The sequence below is a fragment of the Tursiops truncatus genome, chromosome 19, assembly GCF_011762595.2.
Source record: "Tursiops truncatus isolate mTurTru1 chromosome 19, mTurTru1.mat.Y, whole genome shotgun sequence".
Classification (NCBI taxonomy): Eukaryota; Metazoa; Chordata; class Mammalia; order Artiodactyla; family Delphinidae; genus Tursiops; species Tursiops truncatus.
In genome coordinates, this window is record NC_047052.1 from 27671606 (window position 1) to 27698815 (window position 27210).

Below are 27210 nucleotides of genomic sequence, written 5' to 3' on the forward strand. Positions count from 1 at the left end.
CCTGGGTCTAATCTTGGCCTTGTTTTTCAGTAGCTGGGTGACCTGCGATAAGGCACCTAACCTATCTGAGACTCAGTTTTCTCCTCTATCGAATGGGACTAATAATGTGTACTTTGCAGGGTTTTCAAAAGAATCACAGTGAGGCAATGGATAGAAAATACAACAGTGCCAAGCACAGAGCAAGGGCCCATTAAATCACAGCTATTATTGTTGTTATGACAAGTGTTCCTTGCTCAGGCAGGGATGGGTTACTCATGTCCTTTCCCCGCTCCACATCTGCTGCTCCCTTTATCCTCCCTGCCCCTGCCGTGCCTCCTCCGGGAAGGGACCCTCCCCCCATATCATATCCCTCCCCTCAAAGCAATGGATCCCATCCCACTGAGGTACCTGAGTGCCAGGCTTCTCCTCTGAGCCTCTTTCCTCTGGTTGGCATTGCCCCATAGGTCTGGGTCTCTGGCAAGAACAAATCCAACACTGGCCTGGGCTCAAGAGTCCAGGGCCTGAGGGACCAAACCTCTTCCCTTGGTTTCTAGGAACTGAAGACCCTACAGCATGACCCACAGTGAGTGAATAACAAAGATGGTTGCCTGAAGGTACTAAAGGTGCTACTCAGCAAAGCAGCAGGAAAAAAGGTTTAAGGTCAATTGGGACCTTTATTCAAATTCTGGCTCTGCCATATATAGCTGTATGGCCTTGGGTAAGTCACTTCACCCATCTGAGCCCCAGTTTTCTCTTTTCTAAAGTGGGATGACAACATCCAACACACAGTGACCGAAGGACTGAATGAGACGATGTATGGTCAAGTGCCCAGCATAGGCAAGCTTAGCAAAGTGCAGGCTTAGTGAAAAGAAGCTGCTGTTGTCTAAGATGCCATAGTCTCCATTTGTAGATGTACCACCTGTGGTTCAGAAGGCCAGGAGTATGGACCGCATGTGGGTGCCGGCTGTGGGAAGCCAAGGCACCACCAAGCGTTCTCTCCAACTGGGCCAGGGGAGGACCGGGGTCTGCAGGGATGCTGGAACATCATGGATTTTCATAGACTTCTAGATCAGTGCTGTCCAAAAGAACTCTCTGCAAGGATGGAAATGTTTTGTATTTGTTCCATCCACTATGGGAGCCACTAGCCAACTGTGGCCATTGAGCACTTGAAATGTGGCTAAAGTGGCTGATAAACTGAAATGATCACTTTATTCAATTTTAATTAATATAGAATTAAATAGCCACATGGGCTAGTAGCTACCGTATTGGGCATCATAGCTGTCTGCAGTCAGAGGGTAAAAAGACATTGGTCCTCCCAGATCCCTGTATGGGTGAGGAAACTGAGGCTCAGAGCAGGGAAAGGACTTGCATGAGGACATACAACTTCATGTGTTTCTGAGTCTCACAGGGAGGGATGTGAGGGAAACACAGAAAGTTCTGCAATGGAAAGGCAACTTCCCTATTTCTGCCCAGTAAGGACTGGCCAAGCTGGAATCCATGCACAGCTGGAACAGCTAGCACTTGAATGGCAACTGGATGCCAGCAGTGCTCTAGGCACTTTAAATGTGTTAATTCATTTAATTCTCAGAACAGGTCTAAGATGTTGGTACCATAATTGCCTTCCTCCTTTTTTACTTGGAAGAGTTTTCCCTGCATAGTATCGCCAGTCTCACCATATCTTCATGTCCTCCCTAAGGGTCTGATTCACTCTGAGACTTCTGATGATGCCCGCTCATCACAGGAGCTGGATGTGGTCCAGAGACACTAGAGGAAGCTACGACCTTGGCCAACTCTGAGAAGTAAGTCATTTCCCAGGGGAGCAGTAGCAAGAAAAATCCCCGCATTCCAGCTCTTCCTAAACTCTTTTTGCCACTTTTCCCCACAACTACCTAAGCCCAGATTGCTTCTCAGAATGAGTCCAAGCCCACCCCATCCCTAGCTTCTTACCCTTGTAGCTCTGTAGCCATCTCTGTGGGTGGGGATAGAAGGAAGATGAGGTCCGCCTTCCTGCAGGGTCAGACACTGAGCCGTGAAACCAGTACACCAGCCCTACCTGTGCACCCTGTGCTGCCCCAAACATCCAGAGAAAGCTGATTTTGTAATCGACCCAGGAACAGAACTGGCATAAGTGCTCAATATCAGACATGTAAAATTGTGACTATGTCGTTGCTAGACGAACGCCTGAGTGTTTTAAAAAGTCAGGAAAACAATTTTTGCTAGAAAAATTATAAAAGTTAGGAATGCTGAGAGTTTCTATAGGAGCCGCAGCGTTGGGATTAAGAGGCATTACACTTCATCTACCCTGCGACCCCAACTAGCTAGTTCAGCACCACGGAGAGCAACACGGGACTCAGGATTCCCTCCGCTCTGCCTATTGTTCCTAGATTTGTTGATTCATTCCCTCAACCACCCATCCATCCGTCTATCCATTTATCTTTCCACTCATTCACTATTTATTGAGTACGAGGTGCCAGGACTGAGCTGGGCTCTGGAGATACTGATGTGAGTAAAACAAGACTCATGCACGCACACGTAGGTCTTGCAGACCAGTGGCCTCCTCCTTTTCCCATCCCCACTTTCTCCTCCCCTTTTCTCAAGACCCTGAAGGCCAGGACCCCATTCCCCCTGCTCACCTGACCTGCAGCATCCTGACAGTGGGGCACGTGACTGCCACATTCGTCAAGGAGAGGAGGGTTGACACGGAGACCTTGCTGAGGCTCAGGCTGCATGATTGTGGCAAAGGTGTCAGGAGTGAATCCCCCATCCCATCCACCCCAGACTCTCTCTGCTCTCCAAGGGAGGAGGGGGAGGTCCCTCAGGCAGGGGTAGTGGAAAGACAGCTTACTCAAGCTTCTGGAGCCGCGGCAGGCAAGGCAGTACCTCCACGATGCTCAGCACGTCCCAGTCCTTGAGCTGGTTGTCCCGAAAACTGTAGGGAGACCGAGGCCCAGTCCCTCAGCCTTGGGGTTGAGAGACTTGGGAGCCCCAGGTGGCAGGCGACAGGCGTGGCCATCTTCATGCAGGAGACACAAGATAGGGGCCTACGAGAAGTTCGTGGTATCCAGCAGGCCCAGCTAGGAGGAAAGGCCCTCTGCTGGCCTCACTTCCATCCCAGTTCAGTCCCTCTGGGAGAGTTTCTGCCTGGTGGCCCAAGGGATCCAGATGATGGACTGTGAAGGCCTCATGAGGTGGGAGGAGGGGACCCAGCGCCCTGCTCTCTAGGCTCTGTCTGGGATGTGCCCGAGGCCTGAGTTCAGCCGGGCCTCTTGGTTCCCAGGTGATAGGCAGACTGGGATGCAGGAGAAGCTGCTCGCAGCCTCACCTCTGGCCCTGATTCACCCGAAGCCCTAGGCCAAGCACTTTCCTTTCTGACCTCACATTCCCCACCTGTCAAATGGGGTCCACAAACAGCCCTGCCTGGGTTCCTAGCTAGAGGGACAAAACAGCTGAAGAGTAAAAGGGTGCCTCTGCGTGTAATCACTTGGTCAGGACAAAGGACCAGAAATCGTGAACTTGTTGACATTTACTTTTCCTTCTTAATTATTGAGAGTGACCTTAATCTTTTCCCCCATCACCCAGAGTGATCATGAACAAAGACACCCAGCAGAGGGGACAGAGCAGAGCTCTGGCCCAGCTAATGCTCCACTCGACAAGCAGTGCACCCTACTGCTGGGCTGCATCTGCCTGGATGAAGGAGAGTCCCCTCTAAATCTCATAAAGGTGCCATATTAGGCAGCAGTGGTCCTGCCGGACAGATGCTAAGAAGGATCCCTGGTCCCACCCTTCTTAGGCCACTCGTCACAGACACAGGGCAGGAGTATATTCATACATACGTGCTTAGACGTGTATGTGGATCTAAGTGTGCAGGCATGTGTGTGCTGCACACGTGCATGTATGTGTGGCATGTACTTAAGTGAGCAGGCAAGTGCAAGTGTGTGTGCGCACATGTGCATGAACGTGGACGTATGTGTGTGTTTCACGCCTTTATGTGTACCCACACAGCACCTGCCTTCTCTCAGGGTCACAGAAAGAAGGGAGGGACCCTCAAAACTCAAGCTCCTTCAAGATGTCCCAAAATATTAGCACTTCTCTGGGGTCTCTGGGAGCCTTGTGTTTGGATCCAGTCCCACCCAGTTCTTGGATTGATGCCTCTCCTCTCTGGGTCTCACTGAAAAAGTAGTGGTCAGACCCTAATGGAATATACAGGACCCAGTCCAGGCTCAAGGGGGGCCCTGGGACCTGGACAGTGAATCCTCCCCTCAGCCAGCGAGCCCTCCTGGAGATCACTCACCTGATCTCTTCCAGCTGTGGACAGAGGGGCAGAGCCTGCACCAGGTGGCTGATGCCTTGAGCAGTGATCTTACTTCCTGCTAACCTACAGGGTAAGCAAAGATAGTGGGAAGAATGGGGATGGGAAAGGGGACAGACCAGGAATCTGCCCTGTGCAGGGTTGAGGGGCGGGAGGAGAGTTCCAAGCATCGCCGGCTGAGGATCCATCTCGGTCCCAAGCCCTGACTCACCCCAGCTTCTTCAGGCTCCCCATTGTCGGCAAGCACCTGGAGAGGGCTTCGGCAAAGGCGTCCCCACACTTCCTGCTCTTAAAGCTGCCACGGGAAGAGGCGAAGTGGCAGAAGATCAATGGTGGGCAGGGCTTAGAGTTCATCACCCATTCCCTCCTCTGAGAGATGGAATTTAATCCAGTAATGGCAATAGTAGTAGTTGTTGCTGTAATTGTTGTAGTAGTAACAAATACATATTATGGCAGACACTGCTAATCGTCTACCAAAACCCATTCTCCGCTGTAGCTATCACTGGGAACATGGTTTCCCAGCCTCCCCTGCAGCTCAGTGTGACCATACGACTCCGACTATGTTGTCACCACTGGAATGAGAATGGAAAGGATGTGCTCTATTTCCAGGACTGAGCTTTAACCCATTGGGCATGTCTAATCCGTGTTCTCTCTTTACTTTCCCCCAAGCCAGAGCACAGATGTGTCTGTGACCCAGCTCTGACCCTGCAGATCAAGATGCCCAAGGAGATGATGCTGCAACCATGGAAGGGACCTGGGTCTCTTCATAGCCATGTGGAGCTGAGCCATCCCACTGACCTGGACCACTTACCTCTGAGTCTTCCATTAAGAGTGAAAAAAAAACAAAAACAAAAACCACCACATTATTTAATCCACTGTATATGGAGGGGGAGGGATTCTTTGTTATTGCAGCCTAAACTTTTCTCTAGCTACTACACATATCGAGCCTTTACTCTGTGCCAGGAACTGTGCCATGAAGTGTTTTTCATGCATTATTTCATCTCATTCTCCCAACAACCCTATCAAGGAGGTATTATTACTGATTCATTTTAGGCATAAAGAGACTCGGGCTGAGAGGTTAAATACCCTGTCCAAAGCAAAGAGGCTCTAACAGCACAGCCTGGATCAGATGCTCCAGCCCATGACTGAGAGAAAAAGAGGGAAAGACTGAATCCAGAAACCATAACTAGAGGAGATCTAACTGGACCCCAGAGTTCCTGGAGAGGCAAGGAGCTTCCTCACCGTGTCACAGGCTAAGGGGCAGTAAGGAAGGACCTATCTGTTCTGATATTCAAGATTCTTCCTCAGTTTTCCTCAGCTGGGTTCTGCCGAGACTGGCTGGCCTCCATTCTCCCAAAAGTCCAGTTCTCTCCCAGGGATGTTCCCAGGTACCCCCCAGAGCTCCCCTGTCCTTATTCTCACCTGAGATTCTCTACCTGCCCACAGCCTGCCAGGGCTTCAGGGCAGCGGGGCTCCAGGGAGCAGCCCTCAAAATCCAGGTGGATGGGGGCATCCCTGTGCCCTAGGATGTTGGTCAGGGCAGCCAGGTCGGCGTAGGTCAGCAGGAAGTTGTGGAAGGGCATTTGACGGGGGAGGCTCTGGGCTATGAAGCCAGCCAGCTCAGGCACCTGTGTTTCACCCACACAGTGACACAGCTCTACAACTTTTGGTCCCGTGAGCCTGCGGGTGGCCAACTTCCTCAGTGCTTGCACCACTGCTGCCTGCTTGGTACCCACCCAGGCCTCGTCCTGCCGTGCCAGGAGGCTGAGGAAGGGGCGGCAGGCACAGGATGCCAGGCCCGCCAGAAAGGTGGGGAGGTGGTCTGTGAGGCCCAGTCTAGCTTTGCTTCGCTGTACCCAGCGAGAAGTGAGGGTGACATGTTGGGAGAGTGTATCTTTGTCCACCTGGGGGCTGGCCATCAGGTGCAGGGCAGCAAAAAACTCCTGCAGGCTTAGGTGGGTGAAGGCATAGCCTGTCTCCTGGTGCCCGGGCCCCGTGCACACACAGAAGGAGGTCATCAGGCCGAGGGCAGCCCCGAAGGCCATCACGGGTGGAGGGATGTCACCTGCAGAGAAGATGACCTTCCCTGTCTCCAGGCCCCGCAGGGCCACCTCCCCGAGACCCAGCAGGGACTCGGCAGGCAGGAACCCTTGGGGGCTGAGGGTTAGCACCATCTGCACGTAGTTCTGGGTCATGGTGGGCAGGAGGGCCGCAGACTGGCCTGGAGAGCTGCCTGGGAGCAGATGGTAGAGGCAGAGGCAGGCGACTCGGCACAGAGCGGGCAGGGCACACATGCTCCAGAGACGTCTGTCTGCCCGCAGCTCTGCTAGGGCTGCCTCCTGGGATGGCTGGTCGCTGAAGAAGCGGCTCACGTACTCCTCCACCCGTGGTCCGTCAAAGCCCCACATGTGGACCGTGGCCACCTCGGTGGGCAGGCAGGCGGGCAGCTTCCCTGGACGGGAGGTGGCCATTACCCAGCAGCCCGGCAGGAGGGTCCCACGGCAGAGGCGGGAGAAGAGGGTGAGGGCTGATGCTGGGTCCTCAGGGCCTGCAGTCTCCTTGCTGGAGCAGGGGTGGAAGACCTCGTCCAGCCCATCAAAGATCAGCAGGGTTCCATTAGCATTCTCCTGCAGGTACTCGAAGACGGCCTCGGGGCCAGCCTCAGGCCTCAGGTACAGATCAAAAAGGAGCTGGGGTAGCGTCAAGAAACCTGTGATCACGTTGAGCTGGCGGAATTCGAACAGGAACAGGGCCTGGAAGCGGTCCAGCTGCCCATCAGCCCACTTCTGGCAGAGCCGGTGGGCCAGCGTGGTCTTGCCCATGCCCGACTTCCCCAGAAGCACCGTCACTCTTGGGCCCCTGTTGGCCTTGGTATTGAAGAGGTCCCGAATGTTCACGTCGGTGCCATCTTCTGCCTTGGGGTCCCCTCTAACGGCCCCCTCCTGAGCGTCGAAGGGTGCTGAGGCCCGGCTCCATTGCAAGATTGGAGGGATGTAGACTTGGGGGAAGGCAAGCGGCTGCCCTGGCCTGGGGGTCCTGTCGGCATAGCGCTGCTGGGCAGAAGTCCTAAGCAGCTGCAGGTACCGCTTGGCCAGCTCTGCAGGGGACAGGGAGATTGCATGAGAGCCGGGGGCCTCCCCGCGCCACTCACCACAGTATCAGGTTGTTGGGAGCCTGTAGCCTTGGCCATGTACGTATGGGGATGGGGGACAGCAAGAGCACACAGGTGCTCTTATGCCCCCCAAATTCCTAGAATTAATTGGCTCTACAGAAGCACAGGCTCTGACAGCCGTTTACACAGGGAAGTAGGAATGGGGAAGTGTGGACCACGGCTCTATTTGTTTTGCAACAATGTAAGTGGTGGAAAGTTTTCAATGAGATGGGGGAGGGGAAAGGGGGCACTTCCTTTGCAGTATCTTATTGGAACAAGCTTTCACTGTGATATCGAAGTAACCTGCCTGCGGCCCCCATCCCCACAGTGTTTCAGCTGTGTGATGCCCACGATGACCACTAACACGCTGTGGGCCCAGGCACTGGACAATCGGAACTGCGGAAGCTGGTCAATAGTCAAAACCTACATTGCCGGGTGTTGACTTTAATTGCTGGGTCATTTGGGAGATCTTGGGTGGCCCAGGGGAGGGCCCGGGGCCACTGTTGGGGGACACTGGATACCCCTGCTGGGGGGGTGCCTGACATAGTGTCCTATTTTATACAGATATGAATCCTCTGACCAGCTGTGAATCCTCTGGCTATGCCCCATGGGGCTGGGTTTCCCAGCTGGTGGGACAACTGGTGGAGAATGACAGAAGTTTCTGTCCCGGCCTGACCGGTCCACAGCAGCCCCCATGTCTTCCCAGGGGCCCCCAAGGCTTCTGCCTTGCTATCCAGCTCAGCCCTAAACTGGCCAATGGGAGCCCAGTTCTGAGGTCATGCTGTTTACATCCCTGGAGCTCCCTCAACCCTGAGGACATGGGAGTATCCCCGGGAAAGCCTGGATGGTGAAGCTGCGACCTGCTGGGATGCTTTGAGCTCCTTCAGCTGAGCCGTCTCTGGAGAAGCCCCGCTGTGGCCCACTGGGCAAGGTGCTTCCTTACCAGACCTAGCTCTCTCCTCTGCCCACCCAGGACCTCCTCTTCTTCCCTCCTGGGAGCTTGGAAGACAAGAGTCAGGGGGCCCATGACTGGAAGCCTGTTATCAGGGGACAGAGTCCAGGATCTGTGTCCTTGCCCCAAGGCAATCCAATCCAGTGTTCGGACCCCCCCCCCCCCCCGCCCCGCCGCCACCTTGGTACCCACCTTGCTCCTGCTTCTTGAACTGCTTTGGGCGAGGTGAGGACCCACAGCTCTGATGAGGCCGCTTGAGGCCTGGAAAGGATGAAGGGAGGAGTAAGGGGTGAGGTCTGGGGGCCTGGGCTGAGGGGGTAGCCAGCATCTTCAGGGAGCTCCATTCCACAGACAGGCAGCAGCCAGACAAGTATATCCACGCGCAGGGACTGAGTGAAGGCAGACGGCAGGCAAAGGCTGCACCAGCATCAGTTCCTGTTTGCAGAGGGGTCCCAGGCCCAAGTGAGAGGGTTGGAGGCTCTGGGCCTGGGCATCTCCCAGCCCAGAATGCAGGAAGCAGGGCCCACAGCCAACAGCCTCAAGCACTAAACGGCTTGGAAAGCACCCAGCCCTGGGCACTGCTGGTTGGAAAAGTGGAGCTTCCACGAGGCATCGTCAGGCCTGTGCCCTCCCTCCTGTACCGGTGTGTTTTATCCCCTTTTTTCCACATCTTCCAAACTTCCTCACTTCTCTTACTAGTTTCATGAGTTCTTGTCTGGTTGCATAGATTTTCAAGAGTCACTTGAATACCTTTCAGAAGAGGTTGGGAAAGGAAGAAGGAGAACAAGAAGGAAGGGGAGACAGAAAGGAGGGGAGGAAGAAAGAAAGAGGGCTATGGAAGAATTTTAAGAAGTAAAGCAGGACACTCCTACAGCCAGGCACTGGCGATCAATCAGAACGGCCGCTGGAGCAGGTCTCTTGCCCCGCCAGGTGTTAAACTTTTAGATGCTGGTCTGCAGGGAAACCCAGGGGTCCCGAAGAGGGGCTGGAATCAGTGTAAGATATATTGGGGGGCACTGAGCGGCTTGCAGGATCTTAGTTCCCCGACCAGGGATTGGACCTGGGCCCTCGGCAGTGACAGCACTGAGTCCTAACCACTGGAACACCAAGGAATTCCCCCTTGTATTTCAATATTTTAACGAGTCTTTTACTAATAACGGACTCACTAGCTAAATATCAACCAGGCCTGGTCACAGCCAGGTGACAAGTATTCCAGCTCAGTGATAAGGGACAGAGGGACCAGGTATCAAACAGTTTTGATTTATTGGGGAGCTAGGATTACGGGATGGATGTTTTCTGTTATAGCCATGCACAGATATAAGTAAAAAGTCAATATTTCTATAGAAATAAAGGTTCTGAAACCACAGCAAACATCATACTTAATGGTCAAAGACGGAAAGCTTTTCCTCTAAGATCAGGAACAAGGGAAGGATGCCTGCATTCACCACTTCAACTCAACACAGAACTGGCAGCTCTAGCCAGAGCAATTACGCCAGAAAAAGAAATAAAAGGCAGCCAAATTGGAAAAAAGAAGTCAACTTATCTCTGTTTGCAGATGATCAGATCTTATACGCAGAAAACCCCAAAGACAGCCACAAAAAAGCTGTTAAAACTAATAAATGAATTCAGCAAAGTAGCAGGATATAAAGTCAACACACAAAAGTCAGTTACCCCCAATAAAGATGTTAAAAAAAAAAAAGTCAGTTACATTTCTATACATGAACAATGAACAATCTGAAAAGAAAATGACCAAACTAATTCCATCTACAGTAGTATCAAAAAGAACAAAATACTTAGGAATTAACTTAACCAAGGACGTGAAAGATTTGTACAATGAAAACTACAGAATGTTGCTGAAAGAAATTAAAGAAGACATAAATAAATGAAACACATGTTTGTGAATTGGAAGACTTAATAATGTTGAAAATTTCAATATTACCCAAAGGGACCTACAGATTCAATGCAATCTCTATTACAATCCCAATGCCTTTTTTTGCAGAAATAGAGCCCATTCTAAAATTCACGTGGAATCTCAAGGGACCCCAAATGGTCAAAATAATCCCGAAAAGGAACAAAACTGGAGGATTCACGCTTCCTGATTTCAAAACTTACTACAAAGCTACAATAATCAAAAACAGTGTGGTACCGGCATAAAGACAGACATAAAGACCAATGGAATAGAATAGACAGCCCAGAAATAAACCCTCACCTATATGGTCAAGTGATTTTTGAAAGGGTGCCAAGACCATTCAGTGGGGGAAAGGACAGTCTTTTAAACAAATGGTGCTGGGAAAACTGGATATCCACATGCAAAGGAATAAAGTTGGACTCTTACCTAACACCAAATACAAAACCTAACTCCAAGTGGATCAAGGGCCTAAATGTAAGACCTAAAACAATAAAACTCTTAGAAGCAAACATAAGATGAAAGTGTACAACACCGGGACTGGCAATGATTTCTTGGAGATGACACCAAAGGCACAGACATCAAAAGAATAAATAGAAAAATTGGACTTCATAAAAATTTTTTAAATCATACATCACAAGACCCTACCCACAGAGTAAAAAGGCAACCCACAGGAGAAAATATTTGTAAAACATATATCTGATAAGGGATTAATATCCATAATATAGACAGAATTCCTAAAACTCCACAACAAAAAACCAAAGAAGCCAATTCAAAATGGGCAAAGGACTTGAACAGACATTTCTCCAAAAAAGATATATGAACGGCCAATAAGCACATGAAAAGGCGCTCAACATCACTAATCATTGGGACTTCCCTGGTGGGCCAGTGGGTAAGACTCCGTACTCCCAATGCAGGGGGCCCGGGTTCGATCCCTGGTCGGGGAACTATGTCCCTCATGCCACAACTAAGAGTCCGCACACCACAACTAAAGACCCTGCACGCTGCAACTAAAGATCTCGCATACCAAAACTAAGACCCAGTGCAACATAAATAAATAAATAAATTTTAAAAAATCACTAATCATTAGGGAAATGCTAATCAAAACTACAATGAGATACCACCTCACACCCATTAGGATGGCAACTATCAAAAAAACAGAAAACAAAAAGTGTTGGTGAGGATGTGGAGAAACTGGAACCCTTGTGCACTGTTGGTAGGAATGTAAAATGGTGAAGCTTCTGTGGAAAACACTGTGGAGGTGTCTCAAAAAATTAAAAATAGAGTTGACATATGACCCTGGATCCTGGATATATATTCAAAAGAATTGAAGCAGGGTCTTGAAGAGATATTTGTTTACCCATATTCATAGCAGCATTATTCACAATAGCTAAAATATGGAAACAACCCAAGAGTCCATCGAAGGATGAATAGATAAGCAAAATGTGATTTACACATACAGTGGAATATTAGCCTTAAAAAGGAAGGAAATTCTGACACTTGCTACAACATGGATGAACCTTGAGGACATTATGCTAAGCGAAATAAGCCCGTCAAAAAGGACAAATATTGTATGATTCCACTTATACAACGTACTTAGAGTAGCTAAAGTCATAGAGAGAGAAAGTAAATGGTGGTTACCAGGGGCTGGGGGAGGGGTGAATGGAGAGTTATTGTTTAATGGGTAGAGTTTGCTTTACAAGATGAAAAGAATTATGGAGATGGATGGTGGTGGTGGCATGATGATGAGAGTGTATTTAATACACTGAACTGTACACTCAAAAGTAGTCATGATGGTAAATTTGATTCCATGTAATTTACCACAGTAAAAAGAAAAACAAAAGAAAGATTCTGAACAGAGTGTGGCCTATGAATCAGTGAGGCGGACCATCTGATCGCTGAGCTCGCTGCGCTCCGTCAGAAAATTAGTCAGAGGCTCCCTGGGTGTGGACGGCAGTTTGTGGGTTAGTGTCAGGCCTGCGGGTGTCTGAATGATGAGGGGCCTGAGTCTGTGGGGTTGGAGCACGAGGCCCTGAGGCTTGGGGACAGGGAAGTGAGAACGGGCTTCCCCTAGTGAAACCAGGGAGGGGATTCTGGCCGTGGTCAAGGGCTGACAACTTCAGACTCTCCCAGGAGGCTCCAGGTTAGACTCCTGGGAACATGTATCAGGACAGGGCAAAGCCTTGAGGGGCAGAGAGGGGGTGCGGGTGAGGCTGGGAGTCGTGGTGAGGGACCTGGGAAGCGTGCAGATGGGTCCAAGGATGAGGAGGCTGGTTTATGGGAAACGGCTGTGACCAGCCACCACCAGCCTGCTCTGGGTTTGAGGTGGACTTCGCGTGCTCACCCCCACTCCCACTCCCCAGCCCCGGGCCTTACCAGGGTGGAGCTGAGAGTCTGGTTGGCTTTCCTCGCCAATGTCCAGCTGCCTGGGGAAGCCTGGAAGAGGGGAGGAGATAATATGCTATGGGCATGTGCTAGGATGCCCTGGGACCAGCTCTGGCCCCATGTCTGGCTCTGGGCTCATCCCTCAGGCTGGGTTCCCAGCAAGGGAGGAATCTACACTCAGTGATCTGTGGAGGGCACAGCTGGTGGTGAGCCTTGAAGGCAGCTGGGGGCAGACACGTGTGCGTATCTAAAGGTTTGTGCACATACAGGTATGCGTGTGCACGCACACGCGTTTATGCCTGCTTGTGCGCATGCACGTACGTGTGTATCCATGCGTGTGTACACTGTGCCTCCCCGCCTGCCCTGCACTCTGCCTTGTAGAGTGCTTGAGTAAGTTCTCACTTTCTCTCCAAGAACACCGTCACCTCTCAGTGTTCTGTGCTTCCCCACGGTGCTGTGTAAATAGAAAGAGCCCAAGAAACGTTCGCTGGACAGAACAGAGTTCAGTCAGCCTGCGCAGAAGCAGTAGTCCGAGGGCTCTCTCTCTGACTTTCTGACTGCATTGTGAAAAGAAACCTCTTGGGTGTTACAGGCTATTTGGAATTTCCTGGCAGGAAGAAGTCACCTGGTCCTTTCTCTCTGTGCATCCTGCCTTTCTGGGCAACTGGGGTGGTACAAGGTGGAAGGAAGAGTCTTCCAGGTCCCCAGTGGATTTGGTGGTGTTAGGGCATTTGCTCCGGCAGGTGCGCAGAAACATGGAATTTTGTTCCTGGTTTGGCCATGCTGTCTCTGAGCCAGACAGGTCCTGGCCTCGCCTGGGCCTCTCTGGCTCCCCACTTCTCACGGCCACTCTTACCATCTCCGTGGCCCCAAATGCTCAGCAACGGCACCTCCAGCTCCAGTGGTACGTCCAGCTCCATGCACACGCAGTGGATGAACTCCTGCCAGGTGCTCTGACCCTGGGTGTGCAGTTTGCTGAGTTGTTGGATGACCCTCTGTGTGGGGTCTGGGGACTGGTCCCCGGAGCCCAGGTCCATGTTGGGGAGGAAGAACTTCACCTTGGCGCTCAGCCATTCTGGGTCTTTGCTGAGCAGCCTCACGAGACATCCGCACAGGTTCTCGGTGCCCAGCTGGAGGCTGATGGGGTCCGTGAGCAGCCCGGCCCTGCAGGGACCAGGTAGGCAGGTGAGCTGGGGGACAACTCAGCTGGGGGGAAGCCAAGAGGGGAAGTCACAAACCACCCCCTACATCTGAGGGGAAGAGAAGAGACAGACACAGAAGACAAAGAAGTGTCCTCTCCGTGGAGTCTCAATGCTGTTGCCCAGAGCTCGGTCCCAGAAATTAATCTCCTTCTTCTGCATCCTTTGCAAAATTAATCTGTGCCTATGTATTGGCTCTGGAATGGTCTAGTTCATCCCCCGTGGATAATGCCCTGATGATGCTTTAATTCATTCTTGTTTCCATGGACCCATTTGTGCTGCTCTCTGTGTGAGCTAAGCTCATGGCAGAGACAACTAGCTGTCCCCCAAAATCTGTTCTTCCCTTCTTCCTTAGTACTAGAACCCCTGAATATTCCCTGGTCATCTGGAATAGACTATATTTCTCAGCCTCCCTTGTAGTTAGATGTATCCATGTAATTAAATTTGGGCCAATGGGATATAGGCGGAAATGTTGTATATCATTCTTTGTTTCTTCCTGTTGGGTGGAATGCCGATGTGATGACTGAAACTTGGGCAGCCATGTTGGATTATGAGGTAGAAGCCAATACTGAGGAAGACGGAGGGTAAAGCTTTCCTGCCCTGGACTCTCTGACTTTGAATTTCTATTACATGACAAGGAAATACATTTCTATTCTGTGTAAACCCCTGTTGCTTGGGCCTTTCTGCTATTCACAGTGAAATACAATCCTAGCTAATACCGACCACCTCCTCTCTCTCTCTAAGCAAATTCTCCCCTTCTAAACTGGAACTCTCAAACAACCTGCTGGTAGGAGTACTAATATAAGGCAAGGGACACATGTAGTGAAAGCCTAAAAAGTCTGTAGGCCCTTTGATTCAGCAATTCCATTTCTAACACTCTAGCCTTAGGAAACAATCATGGAGGTACACAGAATTTTTAGTTACAAAGCTGTGCACTGCAGGATTATTTTTAATAGTTAAAAATTGGAAGCAAAAATAAATAAATAAATAAATAAAAGGGCTTCCCTGGTGGCGCAGTGGTTGAGAGTCCGCCTGCCGATGCAGGGGACATGGGTTCGTGCCCCGGTCCGGGAAGATCCCACATGCCGCGGAGCGGCTGGGCCCGTGCGCCATGGCCACTGATCCTGCGTGTCCGGAGCCTGTGCTCCGCAACGGGAGAGGCCACAACAGTGAGAGGCCCGCGTACCGCAAAAAAATAAAATAAAATAAAAAAATAAAAAAAATAAAAAATTGGAAGCAACCTAAATATCCAACAGTGGGAGATTAACTAACTGGTTATCCATAATACAGTAGAATATACTATAACATTTCCAAATGTACTTTCTGGTACTATTTCCTTAATAATAGAGGCAAGCACTCAGAAAGCACTTACTATGTGTTAGGCACTGTTTTACGTGCTTTATGTGTCTCATCTAATTATCACAATTCCAGAGACTCCACTTCTAACTCTGAAAAAGGTAGGAGGCCTGCCCAGGGTCCAGCCATACCAACTCCCAGAGGCTGGGGCAAAGACCATGTGTCCTGGGGTTCAGACCCCAGCTTCTCCCTTGACCCTCGGCAGAGGCCTACTGGGCACATGTCCCCAGCCCCTCTGGTCATCCTTCCCCAACTAAACTAATAGCAACAACTCCTTGCTCAGGCACAGGGCTTTAGAATTCATGAAACATGCTCACATCTATGGCATGGGCAGGGATCACCATTCCCACTGAAGAGATGGAAAGACTAGGCCAAGGAAGGGTAAAGGACATGCCCAAGGTCATCATACAAGTCCATGGCAGGGCCAGGCTCAGAACTGAGATTTCTTACCTCTCAGGCCAGTAAATTTCCAAGGCTTGAGATCCCTAGGTGGCACCAGACAAGGGCTAATCCCTGCCCTTTGTGTGATCTTGGCACAAGGATGTGAACATGGCCTAGGGTACAGTTTCTTTTCTGGGCTCTAATGTCCAAAATCATATGGCCCATAAAGAAATCATCCAGGGCAGCAAGGTGCCAGGCGGAAGTGAGGAGTGCCTGGATGGTATAATTTCTGGGAAAGTCCTTCAAATTCAAATTTCCCCTCTAGACAGTCTAACATGATGCCATTGTTTCCACCATGAGTGCTCTATCCCCTGGGGGTAAGACCTTAAGCTCTTTAAAAATAACCATCCCTGGAAGAAAAAGCACATTATATTATTATTGGTCATTGTGAAAGTCTGTGGGAAATAGCCTTGGAGACAGAGGTTCATAGTAGAAAGAGCTTCAGCCCCAGAGTTAGGAGACGGGTGTGCCTGTCCCAGCTCTGTAACTAATTCTCTGTTCACAGAATTAGGGCTGTTCACAGCTACTCTCTTTCTAGGCCTTTGGTTGGATTGCATCTCCCTGCCCCTTTGAAACTGGGTATGGCCACGAAACTTGCTTTGGCAATGAAATATGCTAAAGAATGACCCACGTCATGTCTGTGCAGAAGTTCACCTTGTTCTCTCTTTTCCTCTAACACAGTGGCCAGCAGTTCCAGATCTCGGCTGTTCCTTTAGCCTGGGTCCGGGAAAGAGGATAATGTGGACTAGAGGCCCCAGTCGATTCATATTAGACAAGAACTGAGACCAGGAAATAACTTATGTTGTCATAAGCCACGGGGACTTTGGAGGTTGTTTGTTACTGCAGCATACACTAGCTTATCTTAACTGATAACACTCTTTGCGGAGCACAGGCTCCAGACGCGCAGGCCCAGCGGCCATGGCTCACGGGCCCAGCCGCTCCGCGGCATGTGGGATCTTCCCGGACCGGGGCACAAACCCGTGTCCCCTGCATCGGCAGGCGGACCCTCAACCACTGTGCCGCCACCAGGGAAGCCCTGATACACTCTTAATATGAGCAAATCTCTTCTCTGTCAGGGCCTTGGTCACACCATCCATGAAAAGGGTAGAGGCTGACGCAGGTCCTTGCTGACGTTCTGTGTCTGATGATTCTCACGCTCATGCTGAAGGGTGACTAAGGGTAACTTTGCTATATTGGGGGCAGTCCAGGGAGCAGTAGGGTGCAGTCTCGGCAGTAGGAGGGTGGGGGATGAAGGAGTGGATGGGAGGGAAAGAGAGGAGGCAAAGGGGAACGATCACCTACCTGGCTTCCTGGTTCATCATAGATGTTCTAGGATGTCCACAGAGAGGGTCTCATGGGTTCCTGGGCCGAGTCCCTGAGCTGGATTTTCAGGTTCTTTCCATAGGACAGGCCCCTAAGAGAGAGGAGACAGTGCACTCTCCCCATCATTATTCCAAGTTCCAAGAGGAATTCTGTAAAGAAGGCACTGACCCCTATACCCCTGACACCGCTGAGGACAGAGACCCAGAAACAGTCTCCTCGTCTTCAGGTACAGATCTTCTTCTTCCCCAACCAAGATTCTTTTTGTCCCTGGACTGTTCACAGCCCAGCCCTCCCTGGTGTCACCTCCCGCCGTATCTGGCCCAGAGGATGCCCCTCTTCCTCTTCCAACTTGAACATTCTCCTTACAGTGACTAGTGACGTCACTGCAGCCTCCTCAAATTCAGCAGACTTATTACAGCTAATTTATTGGATGAAAATGGAATAATCCTTACCACAGATGTCAGCTTCCTTTCCTAATAAAACTCCAAAGAGGTTAGCATGTGCAGTCTTCTCTCTTAATACGTCATGAGGAAGTTTCTAAATAATCAAGAGCAAACATTTTTCTTAATGAGAAAACCCAGAGGCATTGATCACTATCTCACCAAGAGGACAATAAAATGATGCTCTGATATTTTATAATAACTATGAATGGAGTATAACCTTTAAAAATTGTGAATCATGATGTTGTACACAGGTAACTTACATAACATAGTACATCAACTATATCTCAATAAAAAATAAGATAAAATGATGCTCTGGCACAAATGCCTACGTAATACAGCTTTAGAGATCTCATCTAACAATAAGGAATAGAGAAGAAAAAAGATGGCTAAAAAGTACACGGAAGAATGGAAGAAAGGCAAAAGATGAGAGTAGTGTGCACTGATTATCTCCAAAGTATGAGGAATGTAACAACAAAGTTCCAGACTTTAGATCAATCCACACCAAGAGGGCACATTCTATAGAGAGCCCAGAAATAAACCCACACACCTATGGTCAATTAATCTTTGACAAAGGAGGCAAAAATATACAATGGGGAAAAGATGGTCTCTTCGGCAAGTGGTGCTGGGAAAGTTGGACAGCTGCATGTAAATCAATGAAGTTAGAACACACCCTCACGCCATACACAACAATAAACTCAATGGCTTAAAGACTTAAATATAAGACATGACACCATAAAACTCTTAGAAGAAAATATAGGCAAAACACTCTCTGACATAAATCGTACCAATGTTCTTAGGTCAGTCTCCCAAGGCAAGAGAAATAAAAGCAAAAATAAACAAATGGGACCTAATCAAACTTACAAGCTTTTGTACTGCAAAGGAAACTGTAAACAAAACGAAAAGACAACCTACGGACTGGGAGAAAATATTTGCAAATAATGTGACGGACAAGGGCTTAATTTCCAAAACATACAAATATCTCACACAACTCAATAACAAAAAAATGAAAAATGCAATCAAAAAATGGGCAGAAGGGCTTCCCTGGTGGCGCAGTGGTTGAGAGTCCGCCTGCCGATGCAGGGGACGCAGGTTCGTGCCCCGGTCCGGGAAGATCCCACATGCCGCGGAGCGGCTGGGCCCGTGAGCCATGGCCACTGAGCCTGCGCGTCCGGAGCCTGTGCTCCGCAATGGGAGAGGCCACAACAGTGAGAGGCCCGCGTACCGCAAAAAAAAAAAAAAAAAAACTGGGCAGAAGACCTAAATAGACATTTCTCCAAATAAGATACACAGATGGCCAATAGGCACATGAAAAGATGCTCAACATTGTTAATTATTAGAGAAATGCAAATCAAAACTACAGTGAGGTACCACCTCACATCGGTCAGCATGGCCGGCATTAAAAAGTCTATGAATGCTGGAGAGGGTGTGGAGAAAAGGGAACCCGCCTACACTGTTGTAAACTGGTGCAGCCACTATGGAGAACAATATGGAGGTTCCTCAAAAAACTAAAATAGACTTGCCATATGATCCAGCAATCCCACTCCTAGGCATATACCCAGACAAAACTATAATTCAGAAAGATGCACGCACCCCATGTTCATAGCAGCACTATTCACAATAGCCAAGACATGGAAACAACCTAAATGTCCATCGACAGATGAATGGATAAGGAAGATGTGGTGTATATATATATATACACACACACACACACACACACACACACACACACACATGTATATATATGTATATACACACACACATATATGTATATATTCATGTATACACACACACACACACACACACACACTGGAATACTACACAGCCATAAAAGAGAATGAAACGGTGCCATGTGCAGTAACATGGATGCAACTAGAGATTATCATACTAAGTGAAGTAGGTCAGAAAGAGGAAGACAAATACCATATGATACCACTTCTATGTGGAATCTAAAATATGACTCAGATGAGCTTATCTACAAAACAGACTCACAGAGAACAGACTTGTGTTTGTCAAGGGGGAGGGGTGGTGGGGGAGGGATGGACTGGGAGTTTGGGATTAGCAGATGCAAACTATTAGTATAGAGTGGATAAACAACAAGGTCCTACTGTATAGCACAGGGAACTATATTCAATATCCTATAATAAGCCATAATGGAAAATTATAGGAAAAAGACCATATATATATATATATATATATATATATATATATATATATGTATGTATGTATGTATAACTGAATCACTTTGCCATATAGCAGAAATTAACACAACATTGTAAATCAACTACATTTCATAAAATAAATTTTTAAAAAGGAGAGCATATTCTAATATAACAGAGAAAAGTACTGTAGTTAGAAACAAGGAAAAAAAAAACACGGCCTGTTGAAGAGCTACTGAGGTAATAATGGCTTTTTTAAAAAGAAAACTGTCAAATTCTAACAGAAGAAATGGAGAGAAGCATGAGCAAACTGAAATAAAGCCTTGCTATGGACTGAATGTTTGTGTTCCCCCCAGACTTATATGACGAAGCTTAAATCTGCAGTGTGACGGTATTTGGAGATGGAGCCTTTGAGAGGTAATTAGGTCATGAGGATGCAGCCCTCATGATGGGTTTAGTGCCCTTATAAGGAAAGGCAGGAGAGATGTGCTTCCTCTCTCTGCTCACTGCCACCTGAGGAGGATAAAGGGAGGAAGCAGCCATCTGCAAATCAAGAAGAGGGTTCTCACTGGGCACCGGATCTGCTGGCTCCTTGATCTTGGACTTCCCAGCCTCCAGAACTGTGAGAAATAAATGTGTGTTGTGTAAGCCACCCAGTCTATGGTATTCTGTTATGACTGCCAGAACCGCTATAACAGACTAAGACAAGCCTGCCTGTGACTACAGAAAGTGAAAGGAAAAAACCCTCTAAGTTAATAGACATATTTAAGGCAATGCCTTAAATATATTACAGTAGGATACTTCTGAGAACTTGGTAAAATTATAATAATGGTCTTTTAGACAAAAAATGACAGATATGACAAGTGTTTGTATGCCTTAACTATTTCATAATAAACATTTTGAATTAGAATTAGATAAAAAGAAAAAAACCGAAGGCAATTATATCAAAGACTATTCATTGGGAGAGGCAGGCAATAATGGAGAGGCTTCCAAACAAAGGCATTTTATAAAGTAACTGTCATTAAAACCTTATGGTACCAGGCGCTTCCCTGGTGGTGCAGTGGTTAAGAATCCACCTGCCAATGCAGGGGACATGGGTTTGAACCCTGGTCCGGGAAAATCCCACATGCCGCAGAGCAACTAAGCCCGTGCGCCACAACTACTGAGCCTGCATTCTAGAGCCCACGAGCCACAACTACTGACCCCTTGTGCCACAACTACTGACGCTGGCGCCTAGAGCCCGTGCTCCGCAACAAGAGAAGCCACCGCAATGAGAAGCCCGCGCACTGCAACAAAGAGTAGCCCCTGCTTGCCGCAACTAGAGAAAGCCTGCAGGCAGCAACGAAGACCCAACACAGCTAAAAATAATAAATAAAAAAAATAAATTTATAAAAAAATACTATACAAAAAAAAAAAAAGAATCCACCTGCCAATGCAGGGGACACGGGTTCGAGCCATGGTCCGGGAAGATCCCACATGCTGTGGAGCAACTAAGCCCATGTGCCACAACTACTGAGCCCGTGTGCCCTACAGCCTGTGCACCGCAACTACTGAGCCCACGCACCGCAACTACTGAAGCCTGCGCACCCTAGGGCCCGTATGCCACAACTACTGAGCCCGCGTGCGGCAACTACTGAAGCCCGTGTGCCTATAGCCTGTGCTCCGCAACTGAGAAGCCACCACAATAAAAAGTCCGCTCACCACAATGAAGAGTAGCCCCCACTTGCCACAACTAGAGAAAGCCCGCGCGCAGTAACGAAGATCCAATGTAGCCAAAAACAAACAAACAAAACACAGCACGTATATAACCTATAATGGTATAATGGAAGAGATTATTAAAAAAAGAATATATATATGTATATATATGTATGTGTAACTGAATCACTTTGCTGTATACCTGAAACTGACACAACATTGTATGTAAATCAACTATATAAAAAACACATAGTAATACAAGTGTTTTAAATGGAAAGAATTATTATTATTATTGTTATTGGCTGTGCTGCGCCCCTTGTGGGATCTTAGTTCCCTGACCAGGGATTGAACCTGGGCCCTTGGCAGTGAGAGCACGGAGTCCTAACCACTGGACCGCCAGGGGATTTCCTTTTTTTTTTAAGAATTATTTTTTAGTTACATAATTAAATTAAATTTTTCTGTATGGGCAAATTTAAACCACAACCAGATACCATTTCACATCCCCATCGAACGTCTGTAATGAAAGAGAAGATAATACAAGTGTTGATGAGGATGTGGAGAAACAGGAGCTCTTATATACTGCTGGTGGGAATGCAAAATGGTGCAGCCACTTTGAAAAAGTTTGGCAATTCCTTAAAATGTTAAACAGAGAGTTATAACCCAGCGATTTTCTACTCCTAGGTTTATACCCTAGAGAAATGAAAATATACATCTACATGAAAACATGCATACAGATGTTTATCATCCCTAATAGCTAAAAAGTGAAAACAGTCCAAATGTCCAAAAACTCACAAATGAATAAGCAAAATATGGTGTATCTATCCATACAATAGAACTTTATTTAGCAACAAAAAGGAACAAAGTAACAATACATACTGCAACACGGATGAACAGCAAAAACATGCTAAGTGAAAAAAGCTCCAAAGTATACTAGTAAGTGAATTCAACTTTTAAAAGCTATGGCACATGTATGTTTTAAATGTGCTGTGTGCATTGGCATACAGAGAGACCAACTCTAGGGTTACACAAGTAACTGGTGACAGGATTGTGTCTGGGGAGGGAACCTGGGGGACCCAGGCAAAGGAGGGCCCTTTACACTGTACAGTTCGCTCTGTATCTGTGGGTTCTGCATCTGTGGATTTGAATCTTCAAATGTGGAACCCGCGGATACGGAGGGCCAACTGTACTACGCCATGTTATGTAAGGGACTTGAGCAACTGAGGATAGGGATATGGAAGGACGACCGTTCTCTTCTGAACCACCTCGTACCATTAAAACTTTTCAACGGGTGCATTTCAATTTTTTTTTCAAAGCCATAAAACGTTCACATTAAAAACTAGAATAGACATTTCCCCAATGTGTAAGGAAGAGAAATTCACAGTGCTGAGTAAGCACAGGAAACCATCAGTGCTGCTCACATGAATGGAAGTTCCCTACAGAACGTGAAACACTAAAACGAATACAGAATTAGGAAGGCAATAAGTGAGGATAAATATCTGCATTAAGTATGACAGATAGAGACTGAAAATTCAAATTAAAAAGTAATTCATACACACCGAGGAAATACTTTATTCTACATTTTTTTTTTTTCCGGTACGTGGGCCTCTCACTGTTGTGGCCTCTCCCGTTGCGGAGCACAGGCTCCGGACGCGCAGGCTCAGCGGCCATGGCTCACGGGCCCAGCCGCTCCACGGCACGTGGGATGCTCCCGGACCGGGGCACGAACCTGTGTCCCGTGCATCGGCAGGTGGACTCTCAACCACTGTGCCACCAGGGAAGCCCCTATTCTACTTTTTGTTTAATGTTTCTGTGTGTGTTATAGGGACAAACCTACATTTTCACTGGGAAAGTGTTGAAAAAGTTGAACAGATAATGTAATGAATATTTGCTAAATGCCAGGCAAGTGCCTTTAGGCTTCATCTATTTTAATTCTCACAGCTACTCCTCTTGGATGCCTCCTATGCATTTAAAAATTTCCGGGGACTTCCCTGGCCGTCCAGTGGTTAAGACTCCATGCTTCGACTGCAGGGGGCACAGGTTCAATCCCTGGTTGGGAAGCTAAGATCCTACATGTCATGCTGCAGGGTGTGGCCAAAAAAAAAAAAAAATTTCCCAGTCCAAAGCTGAGCTCCTGATCTCCCCTCCCAAACTGCCCCTTCCACCCACCCCCTTCCCCATTCCAGTGAAGGGCGGCCTCAAGATTCCTCAAGCTCAGGCCAAAGGTGGCTTAAGTTTGCCAAGCATATCACAGAATCTTACTTCCTCCACTGCTACCTAGACCTGGCACCATCATTTCTTACCTGGATTCCTGCACCAGGAGGCCTACCCCCAACATCCTTCACAGAGAGACAGATGGTCAAGTTAAAACATGGCCCACACCACATACATTTGCCCCTTCCTATCGCACCCTGAGGAAAAGCCAAAGTTCTCAACACCATCAAGTGGTTTGAACAGTTAAAAGAAAAATCAAATGTGATAACTTTAACATTCCCCTTACTGTGTTGGTTGTTTTCCACTTATTTTTAAATTAACTTTTGGTAGTTTATGGTTTTTTTCTGAGAAATTTTCTTAGTTCGTCAAGAATGTTCAAACTTAGTATGCAGCACACAGTTGTGTATAATATTTTTTTTTGTCCTTTTTTTTTTTTTTTGGTCGAATCACGCAGCTTGCAGGATCTCAGTTCCCCGACCAGGGACTGAACCCAGCCATCAGCAGCGAAAGCGCGGAGCCCTAACCGCTGGACCAACAGGGAATTCCCTCTTGTACTTTTAAATTTCACATTTTTGTACTTAATTTAGTTTCTCTTACTTTGTCTTTCTTTCCTTATTAAATTTGCCAGCAGTTGGTACCTCTTATGTTTAAAAATAAACTTTTGTTTTCTTTTATCAGTTCTGTAGAATTTTCCCTTCTCTAGTTTTATAATTTTTGTTTTTATTGTCTTATTTCTTTCCCCTGATTTACTGAGACTGTTATTCTTTAAACTTCTGAACTTTACGCCTTAGGCCATTTTGAGTTTTTTCCTTTTAAAAGAACTTTTGGCCAATTTCCATAAATTTATATTGTTTATAGCAAATTTATATTGGATTACTAGTAGATTATAATTTTGAACTGAGTCATTTAATAGAGGGGTGAGCTCTTTTAAAAATCTTGGTCATTAATTTTTTGCTTTACTATACTGTACAAAGAATAATTCCTATCTAATTTCTGCTTTCGGGAATATGTTGAGAGTTCCCTTTTTGGCTTGGTATATGAGAAATTTAAAAATACTCCTTGAACATTTAAAAGATACTCTTTTTCAACAAAGATGGATTTCTGTCTCACAAATTATACCAAAATAAAGTCTACTTGGAGTCAAAATTTAAATGTAAAAAGTTAAACCATGAAAGTACTAGAAGAACAGATAAACAACAAGGTCCTGGGAATTCCTTGGGGGTCTAGTGGTTAGGACTCCACGCTTTCACTGCTGAGGGCACAGGTTCAAACCCTGGTTGGGGAACTAAGATCCCGCAGGCCAAGCCGCCAAAAAAAGAGAAAAATTGTGGCACATTCATGCAATGAAATCTTATGCAGCCATTAAAAAGAAAGAGGCAGAACTATGTGGAATGATATGGAACAAGATACATCACATTTTCAAAAAGGTCAAGGGCAGAATAGGGTACCTATGCCGCATTCGTGTAAAGAAAAAAAAATGTTTATGTTTCTAAATACATGAATATTTCTGGAAGAAACTCATAATAGTAATTGTCCCCAGGGAGGGGAACTTTTAGAATTTTATGTTGGGGCTTCCCTGGTGGCGCAGTGGTTGAGAGTCCGCCTGCCGATGCAGGGGACACGGGTTTGTGCCCCGGTCCGGGAAAATCCCACATGCTGCGGAGCGGCTGGGCCCGTGAGCCATGGCTGCTGAGCCTGCGTGTCCGGAGCCTGTGCTCCGCAACGGGAGAGGCCACAACAGTGAGAGAGGCCCGCATACCAAAAAAAAAAAAAAAAAAAAAAAAAAGAATTTTATGTTGTATGCATGTATTACCTAAACAAGATTAATTTTTAAAAAATCGAATATATCTATTACCTCACCCACACTGGTTGTCCTTCACATCTCCTATGGTGGTATCTATGTGGTTTGGGGTAGCCATCAAAGAATGAGAGAGACATTCTTAGTCACTGTGCTTCTATCAATTTCTCCATGCATGGCTAGCAGTTTTTAAATTTAAATATGAATTTAAATAACAAATTTTAAATGATGTTACGTTTATGGGTTCATGTTACCCAAATGCATAAAATTTTATTACTGCTCTACAGAAAGCAAGATAGCAGAGCGCTGCTAATAGAACAAAGAAAATAAACTCTCAAGCCTTTATATTTGCATTTTTAGCACCGGGATCTCCGGCTAAAAAAAAGTGTTACTTCTAAGAGTCACCAATGCATCCCTGGGATAGGGCGATCAAACATGGGGCTCAGAGAGAGGCAGTGAAACGCCCAGCATCACACAATCAGAAACAGTCAGCACACCAAGGGAATCCAGGCGTGTGGGTTTGCAGGCCGGTGTTCCTGCCACTCCAGGTCCAGACAGCAAGAGGGAAAAGGGCAGGGGACCTTGCTGGGGTGCTAGTCTCACTGAGGGGTGGGCATGGAAAGATCACTCCATCCTGGCTTCAATTTTAAGCAGAGAGCCCCTTCCGTTGCCTGCATCGCTGTGCCCTTGGGGAATCTCCTGCCATCCAGGAAACGCCACTGCTGTGGAGGTTAGGGGGTAGAGTGGAGAAATCACAGCCAGTTCCTTTGCCCCAGTCCCAGGGCCTTTGCCCTGGCTGCTCTCTGCACCTGGAGACACCCCCCACCTCCAGTCCACAGGCATGCACACGTGCACGCACGCCAGCACACACGCCTCTGGCCAGAGTTGTCTCTAAAACTCAGTTCTGGGGCTTCCCTGGTGGCGCAGTGGTTGGGAGTCCGCCTGCCAATGCAGGGGACATGGGTTCGTGTCCCGGTTCGGGAAGATCCCACATGCCGCGGAGCTTCTGGGCCCGTGAGTCATGGCCGCTGAGCCTGCGCGTCCGGAGCCTGTGCTCCGCAACGGGAGAGGCCACAACAGTGAGAGGCCCGCGTACCGCAAAAAAAAACCAAACAAACAACTCAGCTCTGGTCTGGCCTCATTTCTGTCTAAACCTCTTGTAGTTTCCCACCACCTGCAAGACGAAGTGGCACCACGTTAGCATGACTTCCACAAAGCCGGTCCACCTCAGGTGCCGAAGAAAGGCTCAAAGGATGAATAAACGAATGGTCCTTCACCGTCTGGGTCCTGGCCATCTCCGGGCCCCCTCACACCACCCGCGCTGCCCTGCCATGTGACCATGCTACCACGGGTGTGATCTTCCCATGCCCACCCCGCATCCTCTTTCACAACCCCTTGCCTTGCACACATGCCCTGCTCTGCCTTGAACGCCCTGCCCTTTTTTTCCATCTTGCAAACTCTTCCTTCTCCTCTGGACCCAGCTCCAATCGACTTTTGCTCCCTTCTCAGGGAAGTCTTCCCAGCTGCCTTCCCAGACCGAGTGGCACCCCCAGTATTGGGCTTCCCTCCTTAGCACTCTCTCCTTTCTCCTCCACAGCAGGGCTTGTCACTCTGCATCATCATTTCCTCTTGGCCCGCCCTTCCTTCAGCAGCTGGGTACACCTCCAGGGCAGGGACACTGCCTGATTGTGGATAAGGGCAAATGCCTTGGCACCAGGGCCCTGGATGTGAGTCTCTACTACACAGTTACCAGCTGTGTGGCTATGGTCTGGTTACTCCATGGCTTGGTACCTCAGCGTCCTCATCTGTAAAATGGGGATGTTCTAGGTCAGGCTGCTAAAAGCAGAGCCCAAGACAGGGGTGTCTGTCCAAGTTATTTATTAAGGTGGGAAGGGAAGCAGGATGG

General features: G+C 48.0%; 1 protein-coding gene across 12 annotated transcripts in view; it reads right to left on the reverse strand.

The window, feature by feature from the left end:
• NLRC5 (NLR family CARD domain containing 5) overlaps positions 1–27210 on the reverse strand; it is a 92656-nt gene that overhangs the window by 42061 nt on the left and 23385 nt on the right. For 9 of the 12 annotated variants that reach the window (XR_012327866.1, XR_012327867.1, XR_012327868.1 and 6 more), the window contains 12 exons: positions 17454–17538; positions 16981–17092; positions 13539–13846; positions 12674–12733; positions 8584–8652; positions 5711–7385; positions 4500–4583; positions 4271–4354; positions 2825–2908; positions 2613–2702; positions 1927–1986; positions 388–453 (listed from right to left, as the gene is read on the reverse strand). Coding sequence is in view for 9 of the 12 variants with exons in the window: in XM_033845687.2 (XP_033701578.1) it covers positions 388–453; positions 1927–1986; positions 2613–2702; positions 2825–2908; positions 4271–4354; positions 4500–4583; positions 5711–7385; positions 8584–8652; positions 12674–12733; positions 13539–13846; positions 16981–17000 (2600 nt within the window). In the remaining 3 variants the exon portion in view is untranslated. The remainder of the gene's footprint in view (positions 1–387; positions 454–1926; positions 1987–2612; positions 2703–2824; positions 2909–4270; positions 4355–4499; positions 4584–5710; positions 7386–8583; positions 8653–12673; positions 12734–13538; positions 13847–16980; positions 17093–17453; positions 17539–27210) is intronic. The other 3 variants (XM_073795557.1, XM_073795554.1, XM_073795553.1) reach the window with 2 other exon arrangements.